General features: G+C 42.1%; 1 protein-coding gene across 5 annotated transcripts in view; it reads right to left on the bottom strand.

The window, feature by feature from the left end:
- LOC120933250 (GEM interacting protein) overlaps positions 1-17,507 on the bottom strand; it is a 101,141-nt gene that overhangs the window by 28,582 nt on the left and 55,052 nt on the right. For all 5 annotated transcript variants that reach the window (XM_040346355.1, XM_040346357.1, XM_040346356.1 and 2 more), the window contains 2 exons: positions 14,590-14,772; positions 7,089-7,226 (listed from right to left, as the gene is read on the bottom strand). In XM_040346355.1, the coding sequence (XP_040202289.1) occupies positions 7,089-7,226; positions 14,590-14,772 (321 nt within the window). The remainder of the gene's footprint in view (positions 1-7,088; positions 7,227-14,589; positions 14,773-17,507) is intronic.

Below are 17,507 nucleotides of genomic sequence, written 5' to 3'. Positions count from 1 at the left end.
TATTGGAAGGGTAGCCGTAGATTGTAAAATTGTCTTTTAAGGCATGCCCCCAGGCCCCTGAGTGCAGCCCACTTGGAGAAATACTTACCTTTGTCCTTGATTCAACGATCTTCACTGTGCAGCCCTGTCCAGAGCCACACCGCCTGAGCTTGCGCCCAACAGCAGGACTCATACTGAAATATAATGAACCTTTTACTGCTATCGGCAATATGTAGCCAGGGCTCTTTTTGGACATTCCCTTTATCAGTATGGGCATGAGAGTCAATTAGAAAGTGTTTCCTAGAGGATCAAGAGTTCTTCTCTTAAGCGTGCAATGGTTCAAAAAGCCTGCTTAGACAAGATTGGAAGGACAGTGCATAGTGCAAGCAAAAAATCTAGCACTTGAAGTTGCTATGATATATGTGGCTGTGTTGGTTCAAATAGGCAATGGCCAGGGGGTACTACTGAAGTTCAGTAATTGAAATCTTGAGAAAAAAGAGCTGCAACGATTCAAGCAAGGGACAAGGTGACGTCTTATGACCTGTGTTGAGTAGGTCTTATTCTTCTACCAGTCATCAGTTAAACAGATAATACTTGGGGATTTCTTTGTAGTGCCCTATGACATCTGTTGGTAACTATAAGCATTTCTTAGGTGGAGTCTGGTGCTTGTGCCCCCAGATCTATTCTGGTATTTTCACTTTGGTGCCAGTTATTCCAGAGGCTTTTCCAAGTCATTAAAGACTAGTTTGTTGGGAAACTCTAAGCTTGCTGCCTCTGAGAAGCCTTATTTGCCCCGTTGTCTAAAAGTATCTATTTCTATTTACATTATGAGTGTAATACTTTCCCGTTGGCTCCCTTCCTCTTATCAAGAACTATTCAGGGTAACGGAGGTCACATCGTAGATCTGCTTATGATAACACTCCAGAGAACTGGCCTTTCGAGCAAGATATTCACTGTGTTGTCCTATGACGTATCCCCAACACCAAATGAACTCATGAACCCAGAACTGATCCCCAAATGAATATTATGTGGTGAGTCTAATGAGATAATTGGATTATACAAATACTAGGAGTCATATTACAGGACTGGGTGTATATCCCAACACGCCAACAAGTCAAAATAAAAGCTGAGTTCATGTTTTGATTGAATACAGCCCTGTAATGAATCATATTAATAACACGACAATGTCAGACGCAAGTTTGGTTACACTATGCAGAACAAGTTTGAGGCAGAACTGTGAACATTGGGAAGCTGCCGACCTTACAGAATATCAATATTTCCCATGTGTTTGCTTTTTATTATTATTTATTTATTTTTATAACGGCGTCAACTAAAATTTCAAGACAAATTTTCTGTGTAAAGGCCGGGTAATCCCTACAAATAGTGGGCTAGGTTCAGGTAGCGGGGCGCATTGTTACAGCGGCGTAGCGTATAGTATTTACACTACGCCGCCGTAAATCATAGAGGCAAGTGCTGTATTCACAAAGCACTTGCCTCCTAAGTTACGGCGGCGTAGCGTAAATGGGGCCGGCGTAAGCGCGCCTAATTCAAATGAGTATGAGGGGGCGTGTTTTATGTAAATGGGTGGTGACCCGATGTGATTGACGTTTTTTACGAACGGCGCATGCGCCATCCGTGTACATATCCCAGTGTGCATTGCTCCAAAGTACGCCGCAAGGACGTATTGGTTTCGACGTGAACGTAAATTACATCCAGCCCTATTCGCGAACAACTTACGCAAACGACGCAAAAAATTCAAAATTAGACGCGGGAACGAAATCCATATTTAAAGCGGAGGTTCACCCTAAAAAACTACTTTCTACCATGCCATGCAGCATACTAGCGTCAGCTACAGTATGCCTTTATTTATTTTTTTTGCGCTGTACTCACAGTGTAATCCAATAGTTTTGTTTTAGACAACCGCGGGAAATAGGCGTTCCTATCAAGAGGGGAACATGATTGACGGCCGGCTATGGCGCGTCACGCTTCCCGAAAATAGCCGGAGTAGGTCTTGGCTCTTCACGGCGCTATACGGCGCCTGCGCACAGACTAGGAGCTGACTGCGCAGGCGCCGTGAAGAGCCGAGTCCTATTTCGGCTATTTTCGGGAAGCGTGACGCGCCATAGCCGGCCGTCAATCATGTTCCCCTCTTGATAGGAACGCCTACTCCCCGAGGGAGTCTGAAACGGATTAAACTGTGAGTACAGTGGAAAAAAATAAAATAAATGCATACTGTAGCTGACGCTAGTATGCTGCATGGCATGGTAGACAAAAAAAATATTTTTTTTTAGGGTGAACCCCCGCTTTAACATTGCGTACGCCTCATAGAAGCAGGAGCAACGTTACGCCGGAAAAGCCTTACGCAAACGACGTAAAAAAATTCCGCCGGGCGCACGTACGTTTGTGAATCGGCGTATCTAGGTCATTTGCATATTCTACGCCGAAAACGACGGAAGCGCCACCTAGCGTAAATATGCACCCTAAGATACGACGGTGTAAGAGACTTACGCCAGTCGGATCTTAGGCTAATTTCGGCGTATCTTGCTTTCTGAATACAGAAAGAAGATACGCGAGCGCGGCTTTGAATTTACGCGGCGTATCTATAGATACGACGGCATAAATCAATGCTGAATCTAGCCCACAGTGTGTAAAGAATCAGTTCTTAGGTCTGCAAACATGTTATATTTTTCATTTCAATTACATTTTTTATTAAAATGTTGCATCAATATTAACACAAATACAGTCTTTTACACAGTCTTCAATTACGTGTCTCTTTACTCCTAAATAGATCTACCACAATCTACATTCTTGAATGTAGGAGAATTCTTGAAACATCTTCTCCTACATCAATTCAACTCCCAGCCAACTCATGGGAAAAAAAGGGGGGGGAATATCTCTCTTGTCTCTCTCCCATCATCTCCATCCGCACCTCCCCGCCCCACTCAACTAATTTACAATGTAACCCAGTAGCTGATAAACAAAAGCGTAGGAGTCCCTTCTTGATCTTCTTAGCAGAGCCTGCAGTGTAGATGAGCATCATGGGAAATGTAATTCCAAAAGATCTGGGGTGCCAAGGTTCGCCAACTGGCCTAGAAGGATCGGCAGCAGTGCTATCGGCGACGTACAAGCCACTTCTCTATTAGCTGTGTCCTATGTGTTTGCTAACATTTCCAGAATACGCCCCTTTTTAACTAATGACACCACCAAGCTTTTAATTCACTCCCTGGTCATCTCTCGCCCCGACTACTGCAAATCCTTCCTCAATGGATTACCTTTATATAGACTATCCCCCCTTCAGTCCATCATGAATGCCGCTGCAAGACTCATCCACCTTACCAACCATTTAATGTCCTCCACCCCACTCTGCCAATCCATCCACTGGCTTCCACTCACCCAACGAATAAAGTTCAAAGTACTAACAATAATTTACAAAGCCATCCACAACTCTGCCCCCTAGCTACATCACTAACCTAGTGCCAACCAAGCCGCTCTCTTTGGTCCTCCCAAGACCTTCTGCTCTCTAGCTCCCTTGTCACCTCCTCCCATGCTCGCCTCCAGGATTTCTCCAGAGCTTCTCCCATCCTTTGGAACTCCCTACCCCAATCTGTCTGACTGTCCCCTAATCTATCCATATTTAGACAATCCCTGAAAACCCTTCTCTTTAAAGAAGCCTATCCTGCTTCCAACTAACACGGTTTTACTTCCTCCATCAGCTCATCCCCCACAGCTTTTACCTTTTTTATCAATTGACCCTCCCTTCTTAGATTGTAACCTCTAATGAGCAGGGCCCTCTGATTCCTCTTGTACCAAATTGTAATGTAACTGTAATGTCTGCCTTTATTTTGTTAAGCGCTGCGCAAACTGTTGGCGCTATTTAAAACCTGTATAATAATAATAATAATAATAACACTATGAATAGGGGGCACCTGGAGAACACCACATTGGAAACATTTAATATCTAGTAGTAGTAAGTCACATTCAGCTTGACTTATTCTGTAACTTTGAAGGCGTTTTGAACCTTATCTGAGCAACTTTTTCAGTTCAAATGTTCAAAATGCTGGGTACGTTCCTATTACTCAGAACTGAAGAAGCATGTTTTAACAGATAAAGGACTTAAGTAGGGGTAAGCAGATTGATTTAGGGAAAACTAAAATTAATTAGCTTCAACAATAGATTTTTGATTTTGTTGTCAGTGAAATTTCACTGAAGTAGAAACACATTAAGTTGCATGGAGGAAATTTATGTGAATAAAAACTTTTTTCCTTTTAGTTACAGGGTGTTTTTATGGGGTTTTATTTAGGGCACTTTAGTTTATTTATATAGTGTTATTTGTATGTGTATGTTTTATTTTTCTGTAAATGTGGTTGTTAATTGCATACTATTTTATCTTACATTTTTCGTTGCCTTTTTTTTTTCTTTTGGTGGAAAATATATTTTTCACAGAAAGAGACCCCCCTCCATGCTATCTTGGTCTTGCAATTGCAAAGCCTGACTGGAAAACACTTCTTCCATGCTTCCTGATGCTGTAAAAGACATATAGCTAGATTCAGGTAGGGCGACACATCTTTAAGGCGGCGTAGCGTATCGTATTTACGCTACGCCGCCTTAAGTCAGAGAGGCAAGTACTATATTCACAAAGCACTTGCCTGCTAACTTACGGCGGCGTAGCGTAAATGGGGCCGGCGTAAGCGCGCCTAATTCAAATGAGGATGGGGGGGCGTGATTTATGGAAATGATTGGTGACCCGACGTGATTGACGTTTTTCTCGGCTCATCGTACGTGTTGTACGTCACTGCGTTCTTAATGTTCGGAATTTCCGACAACATTTGTGTGACCGTGTGTATGCAACACAAGTTTGAGCCAACATTTCATCGGAAAAAAATCCATGGTTTTGATGTCGGAATATACGATCGTGTGTATGCGGGTGGCATTAGAGTTCGATTGGGCAGATACAAACCACAGACCACAGACCATATTTTTGTCAAAGAAATGCCAATACTGGTGAATACTAATAAAAGACAAGATGTTGTTTCACGATCTACAGGTCATTAATCCAGATTTGTCATATTTCTTGGCACTGGAAAAAGATGCACTTATAGTAAGTTTTGTAGTCTGAAGAAAACCAAGTACCAAGAGTGTGTACCTAAGCATGTAAAAAGAAAATTAAACCCTTCCACCTTCGAAGGCAGGGACAAAGAAAGGTGAAATCATAATACTGGTACAAATGAATATTCAGAGAATAATGTTGGTAAAGAAAAAAGGCACATCCAATAATTGCCAATAGATGTTATTATGGCATGTAATAATTAACATTCCATTTTCTATCAAGAAAAACTAATTTTAAGCGGAATAAAAACCTTTTAAAGACTGATTATCATGTATGGAGCTGAAAGTTGGATCCTGTCACAGGCAGATAAGAAAAGACTTGATGTATTTGAAAAGAAAGTACTTTGGGGAATATGTGGAGGTTTATTTGAGAATAGAGTGTGCATATCAATATATCATAATGAGTTTAAAGAAAAATATAAGGATGCTAGACTATCATCATTAATATGGATTGCTAATCTAAAATGGTCTGGTCATATTAAACAGATGACTGAAATTTGAATTTCAAATAGGATTCACGAAGCAATAGAAGGTGGATAAAGACATTCTGACTCACCCAGAATATGATGGCTGTATAAAATCACTAGACATTAAAGGAAGATATGAATCAGAAAAATGAGAAGCCAAGGATAGAAAAGAATGGTGGCACCTACTGCAGAAAGCCATAGCACTCAGAGTATTGTGCTGATGATATCAAAGAAGGCATTCATAGCATCCCTCTAGATTTCCATGCTCTCTGCTTATCCCCTCCAGCCAACTGTGATCTCACCTAGAGAGCATGCACTTACTGTATAAAGGGATGTCATCAATGCCTCTTTTGCTATAACTTTGCATATAAAGAAGACTAAATCTGCAGTCAACTTTATCAGCAAACAGAAGGAAACTACAATTTGATGACCCCAGTAACTATCATTTAAAGGACATTAAAAAAAAAAAAAAAAAGGAACAAAGTCAGACTCAATTGATGGTCCTATATATATTAAAGCTCATTAAAAGCATGTTATATGACACAGTGCTTGTCCTGTGTCATTTGGCCCCCTGTAACACCTAAAAAACCTGGCTGATCCTGCCAGTTTCTCCCCACCCCTCTGTAAACTGACCACGGTGTATCATGGCTGCCGAGACCAGACACTGTGGTCAGTTTACATGCCTCTGTCATCAGCAGCCTGCTATCTGCTCTCCTGTCTGTCCCGGAGTCCTCCTCCCCTCCCCTCTCTGTCTGTGTGTGAGCTTCCCCCTCCTGCTGCTCTCATAACACTAACCTGTATACACCATCAGCACTGCCTCCTATTGCAGTGTCCCCTTCTGTGAATGATTTATAAATATAAATGCTGTAAATACCTAATTTAAGAGCCAAGATTGCGATCACATGACCAGCCAGCTCTTCTCTCCTCTCCTCCTCCCTTTCAGACTGACGTCAGGAGAGGAATCTCAGACCCGCCCGCTGCATCTCCCAGAGGACAAAAAGAGAGAGCTGGCTGGTCATGCGATCGCAATCTCGGCAGTGAAATTAGGTATTTGCAGCATTTATTTTTATAAATCACACACAGAGGAGGATACTACAAAAGGAGGCAGTGCTGATGGTGTATACACATGTTAGAGTGTCTTAACAACCACTTTAATAACTAATTTTTTATTTTAGAAGAGAACATATTATGATAATGTTCTTCCTTGTTTTCAGCAGAACACATTTTTGCTCCTAATGGCTTTGAGTAAGGGAACATATAGACTGGACATTCATATACTCATCAGGGTGGGGCATGTCAGGGACCAAGTTGAATTCTTTAATGCCAAATAAGGCCATTGACCCGGTTGTGCTGTCAGAGATGCTATTGAAGGTGAATCTAACTTATCAGAAATAAAAAAATGTAACCTACGATAGCTCATTTACATGTATGTTAACTATCATCTCTCATAAGTTCAGGTTTAAAGCCCTTCCCCTTTAAAAAAAAAAAAATATATTTATATATATATATATATATATATATATATTTAAACTTCACCTCTTTCAACACTTGGTCCCCCTGGTTAATGAGTTTCCTGATGTGGGATATAATTCTCTGGCGGACTTTCTCTTGTTGCTCACTCCTGGCGTTTGCTTCCCCTACACAGGATCGGTACAGGACCTCAGCCTCTTGTGCCTGCGACAAAAATAAATAGCCTTTAGTTAGCGAGTCAGTAATACATGTAACATATATAGATCATTTCCAGAACTATAGTGAGCCTTTGATTTAGTCCAGGTTATGGCTTCTCCTCTAACACTCTGATAAGTAACCCAACAGCCTCTTCATGCAAATATAATGAAATAATAGAGGAAATTTATATCTGAATAAACAGTCTGCATCACAAGAATAATTTGATACAGGGATATTTTCCACAAAATATGGGCTAAAGAAAGGACAAAGGATTTGAGAAAAAAAATTCTCAGGTTTCCATGTTATGATTTAAACCACCCAAAACCCATGACAGGGATAGGCTCTGGTGGGCTGAAATATCCAACCTCTTGGTTAACTTCTTGAGAAGTTAACTTCTTCAGCAAAACAATACCCCCCTCAACCCCCCCCCCCTCGATCTTTCACACAGCACCCAAAGAAATGTTCTACAACCAACGAAGTTCACTCTGAACCCCATCTCCATCGATGCCACAAAAAATATCATCGGTGCTTTGCGAAACAGCACAGCACCTAATGATATCATCCCCACTAAACTGCTGAAGGAATGTGCCGACATCCTGGCACCGTCCATCACGCAGCTTATAAACAAATCATTTAAGGAAGGCATAGTGCCCTCCCAGCTGAAAGAGGGCACAATCCAGCTCATCTTGAAGAAACCTACCCTTGACCCCAAGGACCCAACTCATCGCCGTCCCATAACAGCCCTCAAGGCTCTCTCCAAGGTAATGGAGAAAGTAGTGGTACAACAGCTGCAACAGCATCTGGATACCTATAATCTACTTGATCCATTTCAATCAGGTTTCCGTCCCGGACACGGGACAGAGACAGCATTGCTCAAAATATGGGACGACGCCCTTGAGGCCGCAGACGAAGGAGAATCTTGTCTCCTGGTTCTGTTGGACCTTAGTGCAGCCTTCGACACAGTAGACCACAAAATGTTACTGATGCGACTGGCCGAGGTAGCCAGAGTCGCAGAAGGTGAGTTATCATGGTTCTCCTCCTTTTTAGAAAACCGATCACAAACAGTGAAATTGGGACCTTTCACTTCTGAAAAGCGCACGGTGTCATTTGGAGTCCCTCAGGGATCCCCCCTGTCACCGGTGCTTTTCAATATCTATCTTCGCCCTCTCTTTGAAATCATTAGTAGCGAAAAACTACTATATCACTCATATGCAGACGACACGCAATTGTATTTTCGCATCTGCAACAAAAATGATCATCATCCCAGTTTAGAGAAATGTCTCTCTTTAATAGAAAACTGGATGACAAAGAGTTATCTCAAACTCAATAGTTCCAAAACAGAACTTCTTCTGTTTCACGCCAGTCGGAAGAATCAACTAGCAACAACCTGGATGCCGCCGCCCATTCTGGGCAAATCCATCACCCCTAGCTCCAAAGTCAAAAGTCTCGGTGTCATCTTCGACTCCTACATGACAATGGATGCACAAATAGGGTCAGTAGTCAGCAGATCTCACCATCTGCTGCGCCTACTACGCAGACTTATCCCATTTATTCCTAAAGAAGACATAGCAGTCGTGGCAGGAACAATTGTGAACTCCAGACTGGACTATGCAAATGCCCTTTACCTCGGGCTCCCAAAGTACCAGATCGCTCGTCTGCAGGTCGTTCAAAATACGGCTGCCAGACTGGTGACTGGGAAAAAAACATGGGAATCAATCTCACCTTCGCTGAGAATCCTTCACTGGTTGCCAGTAAAGAACAGGATTGCTTTTAAAGCACTCTGTCTGACACATAAGTGCATCCATGGAAAGGCTCCGCAATATCTATGCGAAAAGATAAAAGGCCACAACGCCAATTGCGTCTCGTCCATCTGGGATGAAAGGAGCAAATCTGGAGCGGAGCCATGGGTTTGTGTATGCTTTTATGCAAGTGAAAAACATCTATCCACCATATTTGTAGATATACAGTATAAAATATATATTTTTTTCCAATAGACCTGTTTCTTCCAAACATCAACACTATCCTTGCCACACAGGGAGGGTCTGTGCTGTACATTCCACCTCTTTATAACAGACTTCTCTGTGCTTCTAGGCATTGATAAAGCCATTTTTTTGTATCCATCTCCTGATGTGTGCCTGTCCACAACTTTACCCCGGAGATCTTTTGACAGTGCCTTGCCACCCATAGTTGTTTGTTTGCTTCAGTTGCACTAAGGCCGGGTACACACGGACAAACATGTATGGTGAAAGCGGTCCGTCGGACCGTTTTCACCATACATGTCTGCCAGAGGGCTTCTGTACGATGGTTGTACACACCATCGTACAGAAGTCCGCGCGTAAACAATACGCGGGGCGTGTCCGCGGTGTCGCCGCGTCGATGACGCGGTGTCGCCGCGACAATGACGCGGCGACGTGGGCGGCCCGCCTTTAAAATGCTTCCACGCATGCGTCGAAGTCATTCGACGCATGCGAGGGACGGCGGGCGCCTGGACATGTACGGTAGGTCTGTACTGACGACCGTACATGTCCGAGCGGGCAGAATTCCAGCGGACTGTTTTAAAACAAGTCCAGGAATATTTGTCTGCTGGGAAAAGGCCCGGCGGGCAAATGTTTGCTGGAATTCGGCCCGCTCGCGCCCACACACGACCAAACATGTCTGCTGAAACTGGCCTGCGGGCCAGTTTCAGCAGACATGTTTGGTCGTGAGTATGGGGCCTTATAGGGACTAAAATGCTCCAGGAAAGCTCTTTTCCTGCTGAGCTAATCAAAATGACCACAGCTGATTACAGTTGAAATCCAAACGACTTTGTTTAACATTGAGAAGGTGATTATTTACACCCGATTGACTTGGATGTTATAAGTAAATCAGCTGGATAAAACAAAAACATGTCTGTCTTTATTTTAGGCTGCAAAGCAACAAAATGTGATATTTTAAAGGGGGTGATTCATTTCTATACCCACGGTATTCTCATCCAGACCAACTGGGGTAAAGACACCTAAAGAGGGTCCAGCACACAGTTATGTAGCAAATATGCAGGCTGTGCTTATCGAATCTTAAACACAGGATGGATCTGAGTCAGGGTCAGGTATCCTTGAGCTGACAAACTAGCTATATTGAATTTTCTGAACACTCTTCATAGGCTGCATGCTACCTAATGTGACACCTTGCTATTTCTAAAGGTAAAAAATTCTCAGCGTGCTAGAAATCACTGTGAGGGTACACATGGACACAAGAAGACTGCTGTCCAACTATAACAGCCCACAGTAAATGCATTAAAACATGACTAAATAGGAACCCTACAAATAGCACTACTTAAAGGTATTCTTACAACATCCAATAACACCTGACATTAATAGATAGAACATAGCACATGAGTCACTATAAACATGCCACAACCTTTCTGACTGACTAACATAAGACCTTAAGCAATAACACCTCTTATTTAATGAGCTTTAAAAAATTCGAACACCCTGAAACATGCCAGAGCCTATCCTTACTGCTACTGAATAATTCTTAAGGAACCAAGAGCTTTGTGATTTCCATAAACGATCATGTTAAAGAACCCTATAATGAGTTACATCTCAGTTACATAACAGGTTATCTTTCCACATTTACTCCATATTGGAACGCTAAAGTAGAAACATTACTTAACAGTAGTTACTAGAATTGGTTTAGAATGGAACAAATGTCTATCCGAAGCAAACTATGGAGTTGATTTACTAAAACTGGAGAGTGCAAAATCTGGTGCAGTTGTGCATGGTAGCCAATCAGCTTGTAACTTCAACTTGTTCAATTAAGCTTTGACAAAATAACAAAAAACAAAACTGGAAATTGATTGGTTTCTATGCACAGCTGCACCCTCCAGTTTTAATAAATCAACCCCTATGTGAATTTGAAACATTTTAGTTTGATCTACAACTCTTCTACTATTTTGTTATATCACTCTCAGCCCTTTGTATGGTCCAATTAAAGGGGTTGTAAAGGAAAAAAGAATTTCCCCTAAATAGCTTCCTTTAACTTAGTGCAGTCCTCCTTCACTTACCTCATCCTTCCATTTTGCTTTTAAATGTCCTTATTTCTGTCCTCACTTTCCGTTCTTCTGTCTGTAACTCCACACAGTAATACAAGGCTTTCTCCCTGGTGTGGAAAGAGCCTCTTGAGGGGGGAGGGGGCGAGCAGGAGTGTTAGGACGCCCACTAACACACAGCTCCTTTCTCTATCTGCAAAGTAGGGAGCGTCCTGACCCTCCTGCTCTCCCCCTCAAGCGGCTTTCTCCACACCAGGGAGAAAGCCTCACATTACTGTGTGTAGTAACAGACAGAAGAACAGGAAGTGAGGGCTTCTCAGAAGAAATAAGGACATTTAAAAGCAAAATTGAAGGATAATGTAAGTGAAGGAGGACTGCACTAAGGTAAAGGAAGCTATTTAGGGAGAATTTATTTTTTCCTTTACAATACCTTTAAAGGCAGAAATATTTTTTTTAAAAAATAACTAATATGTTATACTTACCTCCACTGTGCAGCTCGTTTTGCACAGAGTGGCCCCGAATCCTGTCTTCTGGGGTCCATCGGTCGCTGTCTCGGCTCCTCCTCCTAAAAGCTTTCCACGTTCATGGTGGAAAGCTTTTGCGAGCGCGCTCCCGTGATACAGCGGCGTCCATAGCCAATGGCTGCGCTGCTATCAATCGACCCAGCCTAGCCATTCAACAGCCAGGCTGGGAACTGAACAAGATGACAAGCACACGCATGGGACTTTCGAACGGTGAGGTAAGTAAAACGGGGGCTCGGGGGGGGGGCGGTGCTGTCAGATTTTTTTTACCTTAATGCATAGGATGCATTAAGGTAAAAAAACGTTTACCTTTACAACCCCTTTAAGCCTCATACACACAATCAGATTATGCAACGGGAAATGTGTGATGACAGGCTGTTGTCGGAAAATTTGACCGTTTGTACGCTCCATCAGACAATTGTTGTCGGATTTTCCACGGACAAATGTGGGATAGCATACTTTAAAATTGTCCGCCAACAAATGTGTGTTGTTGGATTATACAATTGTGTGTATACAAGTCCTTCGCACAAAACTCCAAAGTACAAACACGCATGCTCAGAAGCAATGCTCACCATAACACAACATTAGCAGTAGTTGCCCAAAGGGTGGCGCTAAAACACAAAACTGAAAAAAACACGTAGTTTTGTGTTTGTTGGCCAACAATTCTTTGCCGCTTGTATGCAAGACAAGCTTGCGGCCAACGCCCTTCAGACAAAAGTCCTACGTTTTGTCCGATAAAGATTCGATCATGTGTACCAGGCCTTATTCTCTAGTTGTGGGGTAACTGTCTATTCTGAATAGGTTCCGATCCTATAACTGCCAAGGTATTCGGGGGGGCCCAAGGGAAAATTTCCTCCACTCCCACCAAAGCCACTAAGAGCTGTCTACCACCTCTGTTAGATATGTAATGAGAATTAATATACTTTATTTGTTACTGTAGGTTTACTCCTCCTGAATAAAACAAAACTTCTTAATTTTTCTAATTAAAACCTATATTTACAAACCTAAAAAATGCAATTTTAATTTAGTGTTTTGCCGCCATATTTCTGGAGATCAAGATTTTAAAGAGATGTTTTATTATTTTACCACTATAATCTTGTCCTAAAATACTGATATACACTATATCAGGGATATGCAATTAGCTGACCTCCAGCTGTTACAAAGTCCCATCATGCCTCTGTCTCTAGGTGTCATGCTTGTGGCTGTCAGAGTCTTGCTAAGCCTCATGGGAATTGTAGTTCTACAACAGCTGGAGGTCCGCTAATTGCATATCCCTGCACTATATTGTCTAAAGTATTGGGACACCTGCCTTTAAAGAGGAAGTAAACCCTGATGGGTTTTACTTTCTCTATGTTTCCCTGCAAAGGTAAAGCATAATGGGCTACTATTATGTGACACTTACCTGCAGGAGAAGCCCACGATGTCACCGTCTTCCACGCTAGCAGCGAGCATCCATTCTTCACCCCTCTTCTTCCGGGGGGCGCGAACTCCGGCTCTGTGACTGGCCGGAGTCGCGTGATGTCACTCCCACGCATGTGTGCGGGAGCCGCCTTTAACGGCATGACCCCAGCTTGAAATGGCACAGCGTGCCCTTTCAAGACGTTGCATGCACCGTTAAGGGGCGTCGCTCAGGGAAATTGCAAATATCTCCGAGACCATGTAGGTCTCGGAGATATTGCAAGCACCTACAGGTAAGTCTTAATATAGGCTTACCTGTAGATTTAAGTTGTCCCTGAGAGTTTACTTCCTCTTTAATGGCATCCCAGTTTTAGTCTGTAGGGTTCAATATTGAGTTGGCCCACCTTTTGTAGCTATAACAGCTTCAACGCCTCTGGGAAGTCTGTCCACAAAGTTTAGGAATGTGTCTATGGGAATGTTTGACCATTCTTCCAGAAGTGCATTTGTAAGGCCATGCATTGATGTGCTGCCAAGCTGACATGTGTTAATACATGCAGTTTAGTGAGTTACATGAGTTTTTATTACTATTCATTATTGCTATGTGCTGATTATGTATATATGCATGAATTTATTATGCCATTGCCATTGTGCATGTGTATAAATATGATATAACTTGTTTTACATGAGTTGTACTAATGCTATGTATTTACAATATTAAAACATGATTCTATCCATTTACCGCTACAAGTTAACAACCTCATTTAAAGTCACAATTTCCCTCTTGTTTTCCTGAACCAGGGATGGAGGCATGTATTACTGTGCTTCATTTAAAGTCCCAAAATTCCCCCACATTGTAGACCTCCACCCGATAGAACAACTTTGGGATGAATTAGAGTGGAGACTGTGAGCCAGGCCTTCTTGTCCTACATCAGTGCCTGACCTTACAAATGAGCTTCTAGAAGAATGATCAAACATTCCCATAGACACACTCCTAAACCTTGTGGTCTTCCCAGAAGAGTTGAAGCTGTTATAGCTGCAAAGGGTGGGCCAACTCATTATTGAACCCTATGGACTAAGACTGGGGTGCCATTTATCTGCTGCTTGTTCTTTTACATAATATAACTTGTCAGCCTCAACTTAAAAATCTTACAACCATCCTTCCTTACATTACATGTTTCATTTCAAACTGTGGCTTTGTCAGGGGACAGTGTGCAAAATGTGCTATGTAAATGCTCAGTGGTGTGTAACTGGTTCAGACTGAGATTAGAATTTTGTGAGGTCCAGCAGCAGTATGAATTCTACCCAACTACAACTAAAACAGAATTATCCCATGTGGCCTTGAACACTTAAGCTAAATGAGGCTTTGACCCTACTTATAGTCACAAAGTTTGATGTAATGCTTCCTGATGCTGTTTGGTCCCACCTTGGTCTGGGCCTCCTCACGGGATCTCCTGCGTCTTTCTACCAGTTTATTTGCACTTCCTGGGTGGCCTCCCGTATTCTGCTCCTCCTCAATCTTGGCACTTAGTTGCTTGGCTTTTTCCAAGTCTTCGCAGCGTTGTACGTATTGTTGTCGAGCCTTGCGCAGCGAGCTCAGGGTGTCTGACTGTGAAGGAAAATAACAAATGTGAGGGTGTAGTGGAACATAACCAAATAATAAAAAAAAAAGGGTAATAGAGGTACTTCAAATATGCCTTTGAGAACTGAATGTTCTGTAGCGGAACATACTTTTACAGCATTAGGGGGGGTAGATGACTTGTGGTGCTATAATATTTTCACACATGTGAATGTTGGGCTCTGATGAAGAGGGAACTCCCCTTGAAACGTGTCAGTCTTGGCAGACCCGTGCGGCATCTTTCCAACAATATAAGAAACTTCCATAGCAGTTCTTGTGGTTCTCCATGTGGATGTTCATGATGAGCATGCCATTTTTATTGGTTTGTGAGTATGATAACCTACTTTCTTATTAATAAATGGTGTTGAAAGATAATTGCCCCCTGTCTCTGTTTTTCTGTTTCTGGAAATAATCAAAGGGGTATTTAAAAATAAAAAAGGAACATCAAATATAAAAGTTATGTATCTCATCAGTAGGAATGGGCTCAGGCGTGGTCAGATTTTAGTCCCAACCCACCTGAGTAATCCTGCCGTCACTGCACAGCGCCAATCATGAGCAGCGTGTGTATGTGCAGCTGCAGGCGGGGAAATACCTCACTGCCCATGATTGGCGGTGTGCAGTAACAGCTTCCTCATGGGATTTCTCAGGTGGGTTGAGATTAGCATCCGAACTTGCCTTATTTTTAAAGTGTTGCTAAATCCAGAACCTGCATTCACTATATATGGTCTCCCACAGTACACAGAACATGGAAATACAAATATTTGAGTAAATATAGACTGCTAAATACCTTTTCTCATCAGCAGTATATAGCAGTCTTGTGACTCCTATTAGTGTCTGGTTAAATCTTGTAGGAGAATGTTTTATTCTCCTATAACTGTCCTATGAGGCTGCAGGACCCCTGACCCTCTGTCTGGACAGTGCTGATTGGCCCTGTGCTGATCACATGCACCCTCCCAAGGAAAAAAAACTCTCTAGCAATATATACACCAAACAGAGCATGTGCACAGTGACTCCAGGTGGATTGTGGACAGCGGGAAAAGGGGAGGATCAGAGAACACAGGATCAGAAAGCCTTTTTACAAAATGCGGAAGATTAGCCACTTAGGTTCCACAGTGAGTATAACAAGCATGCTTTACTGCATATGCACACTGATTTTACTGTTGTGGGTTTAGTAACACTTTAAATCAAATATATATTTTGACCATTCAGGGTAAAGTAATAGGCTCACTTTAACCCCCCCCCCCCCCAGCATGCATACTAATCATCCTTCTTGCTTCTGCTGCTCAGCTGCTGGGAATGATGAAGATACCTGCTACCTCATCTGACCTCATCTGACAGTTCCAATCAGTAGGCCGCAGAGAGTCTATAGGCTAGGCTGCAAAATTGAATGTGAACAAAGCCAAAACATAAAAGTCCAAAGTGAATAATAAACATCTATTGAAGGTCCAGCCAATAAAAAAATTCAAAAAAATCTGACAATGGGGACACCTGAACATCAATTTAAAATTATTTCAAGATAGCGCCGGCGTGTGTTTCACCGCCATCTTGAAATAATTTTGATTGATGTTCAGGTGTCCCCATTGTCAGATTATTTTTAGAAGACATTTTATTGGCTGACATAGTTATATAAACTGCAACGATCACACATGAGCCTTATACCCCAGATGATGTCCAATAGGACGAAACATGTTGGGTTGCCTATCGTTGCCTATACTCCATTTTAATTACAAGCTTGTTTTATCGGATTCACTGTAAGTGTAAACCCCATTTTTTTTACCATTAAATGTCAAACAGTATCACACTATCTATAAACAAGATGTGATCACAAAAAATGCGCCCCAGTGACTCACACCTCTGCGCTTAGGACTATAATACAATGAGAAAATTCACAGCTGCTGTTTTTAAAAGTTAAAATGTGACAAAGTATATATAACGTGTTCAAATGATATAAACATAAATTATATATAAACAGCGCTAGTATGTGTATGACCCACACAGTGAAAAAGAACAAGCGACACAATATAATAATAGACAAATGAACAAAGCCCGTGATTGAAAGTGTTCGTAAGCAAAAAAAGTTCGTAAAAAAGTAGCAAGGAAAAAAACTTATTCTCTCTCTCAAAATGTGAAATCTTCAAAGTAATTAATTTCCAAAGAATTCTTCCACCACACCCGATGTGAACAAGTGATTCCTCCACCAATAAGAATGGCCACTCACCAGAACGATTTGCCTGACACTCTCGTGTTTTGGCACAATAGCATGTAATGATTGTTCAAACCATTAGGCGAGCCTCCATTTCCAGCCAAGTGATAAATAAGATCCTCATAAATAATGAAGAAAACGTATAATAGTGTGATAACGTAAAACCAGTTTAATAACACACCACATAAAAAATCTGCAAAAAATGCACTCACAAACGGCCAAAGTAAAATTCGTGAAACACAGGGAACCCAAGATTAAGTCAATTCTATGACGAAACATGTCGGGGGCGTGGCTACAGTTTGACTTCTGACCATCTAACCAAACGTGAGAGGCCATTGCAGTGACTTATCTTCGCCAGTGACCAGCGATTGGATTTTTCTTTATGCCAGCTTTGTGGGCCACCATTTCAGTGTGGATCGAGTGGTGAGAGATACCTGGTTGTTTTTTCCTGGGTCCGCTGTGACCGTAGTTTTATCAGCCATACAATACTGAGGAATTTTCTGCTGTGCTGTGTTTCACGAAT

The sequence above is a fragment of the Rana temporaria genome, chromosome 3 (assembly GCF_905171775.1).
Source record: "Rana temporaria chromosome 3, aRanTem1.1, whole genome shotgun sequence".
In the NCBI taxonomy this organism is placed as follows: Eukaryota; Metazoa; Chordata; class Amphibia; order Anura; family Ranidae; genus Rana; species Rana temporaria.
This window is presented reverse-complemented; position numbering and strand designations above follow the sequence as displayed.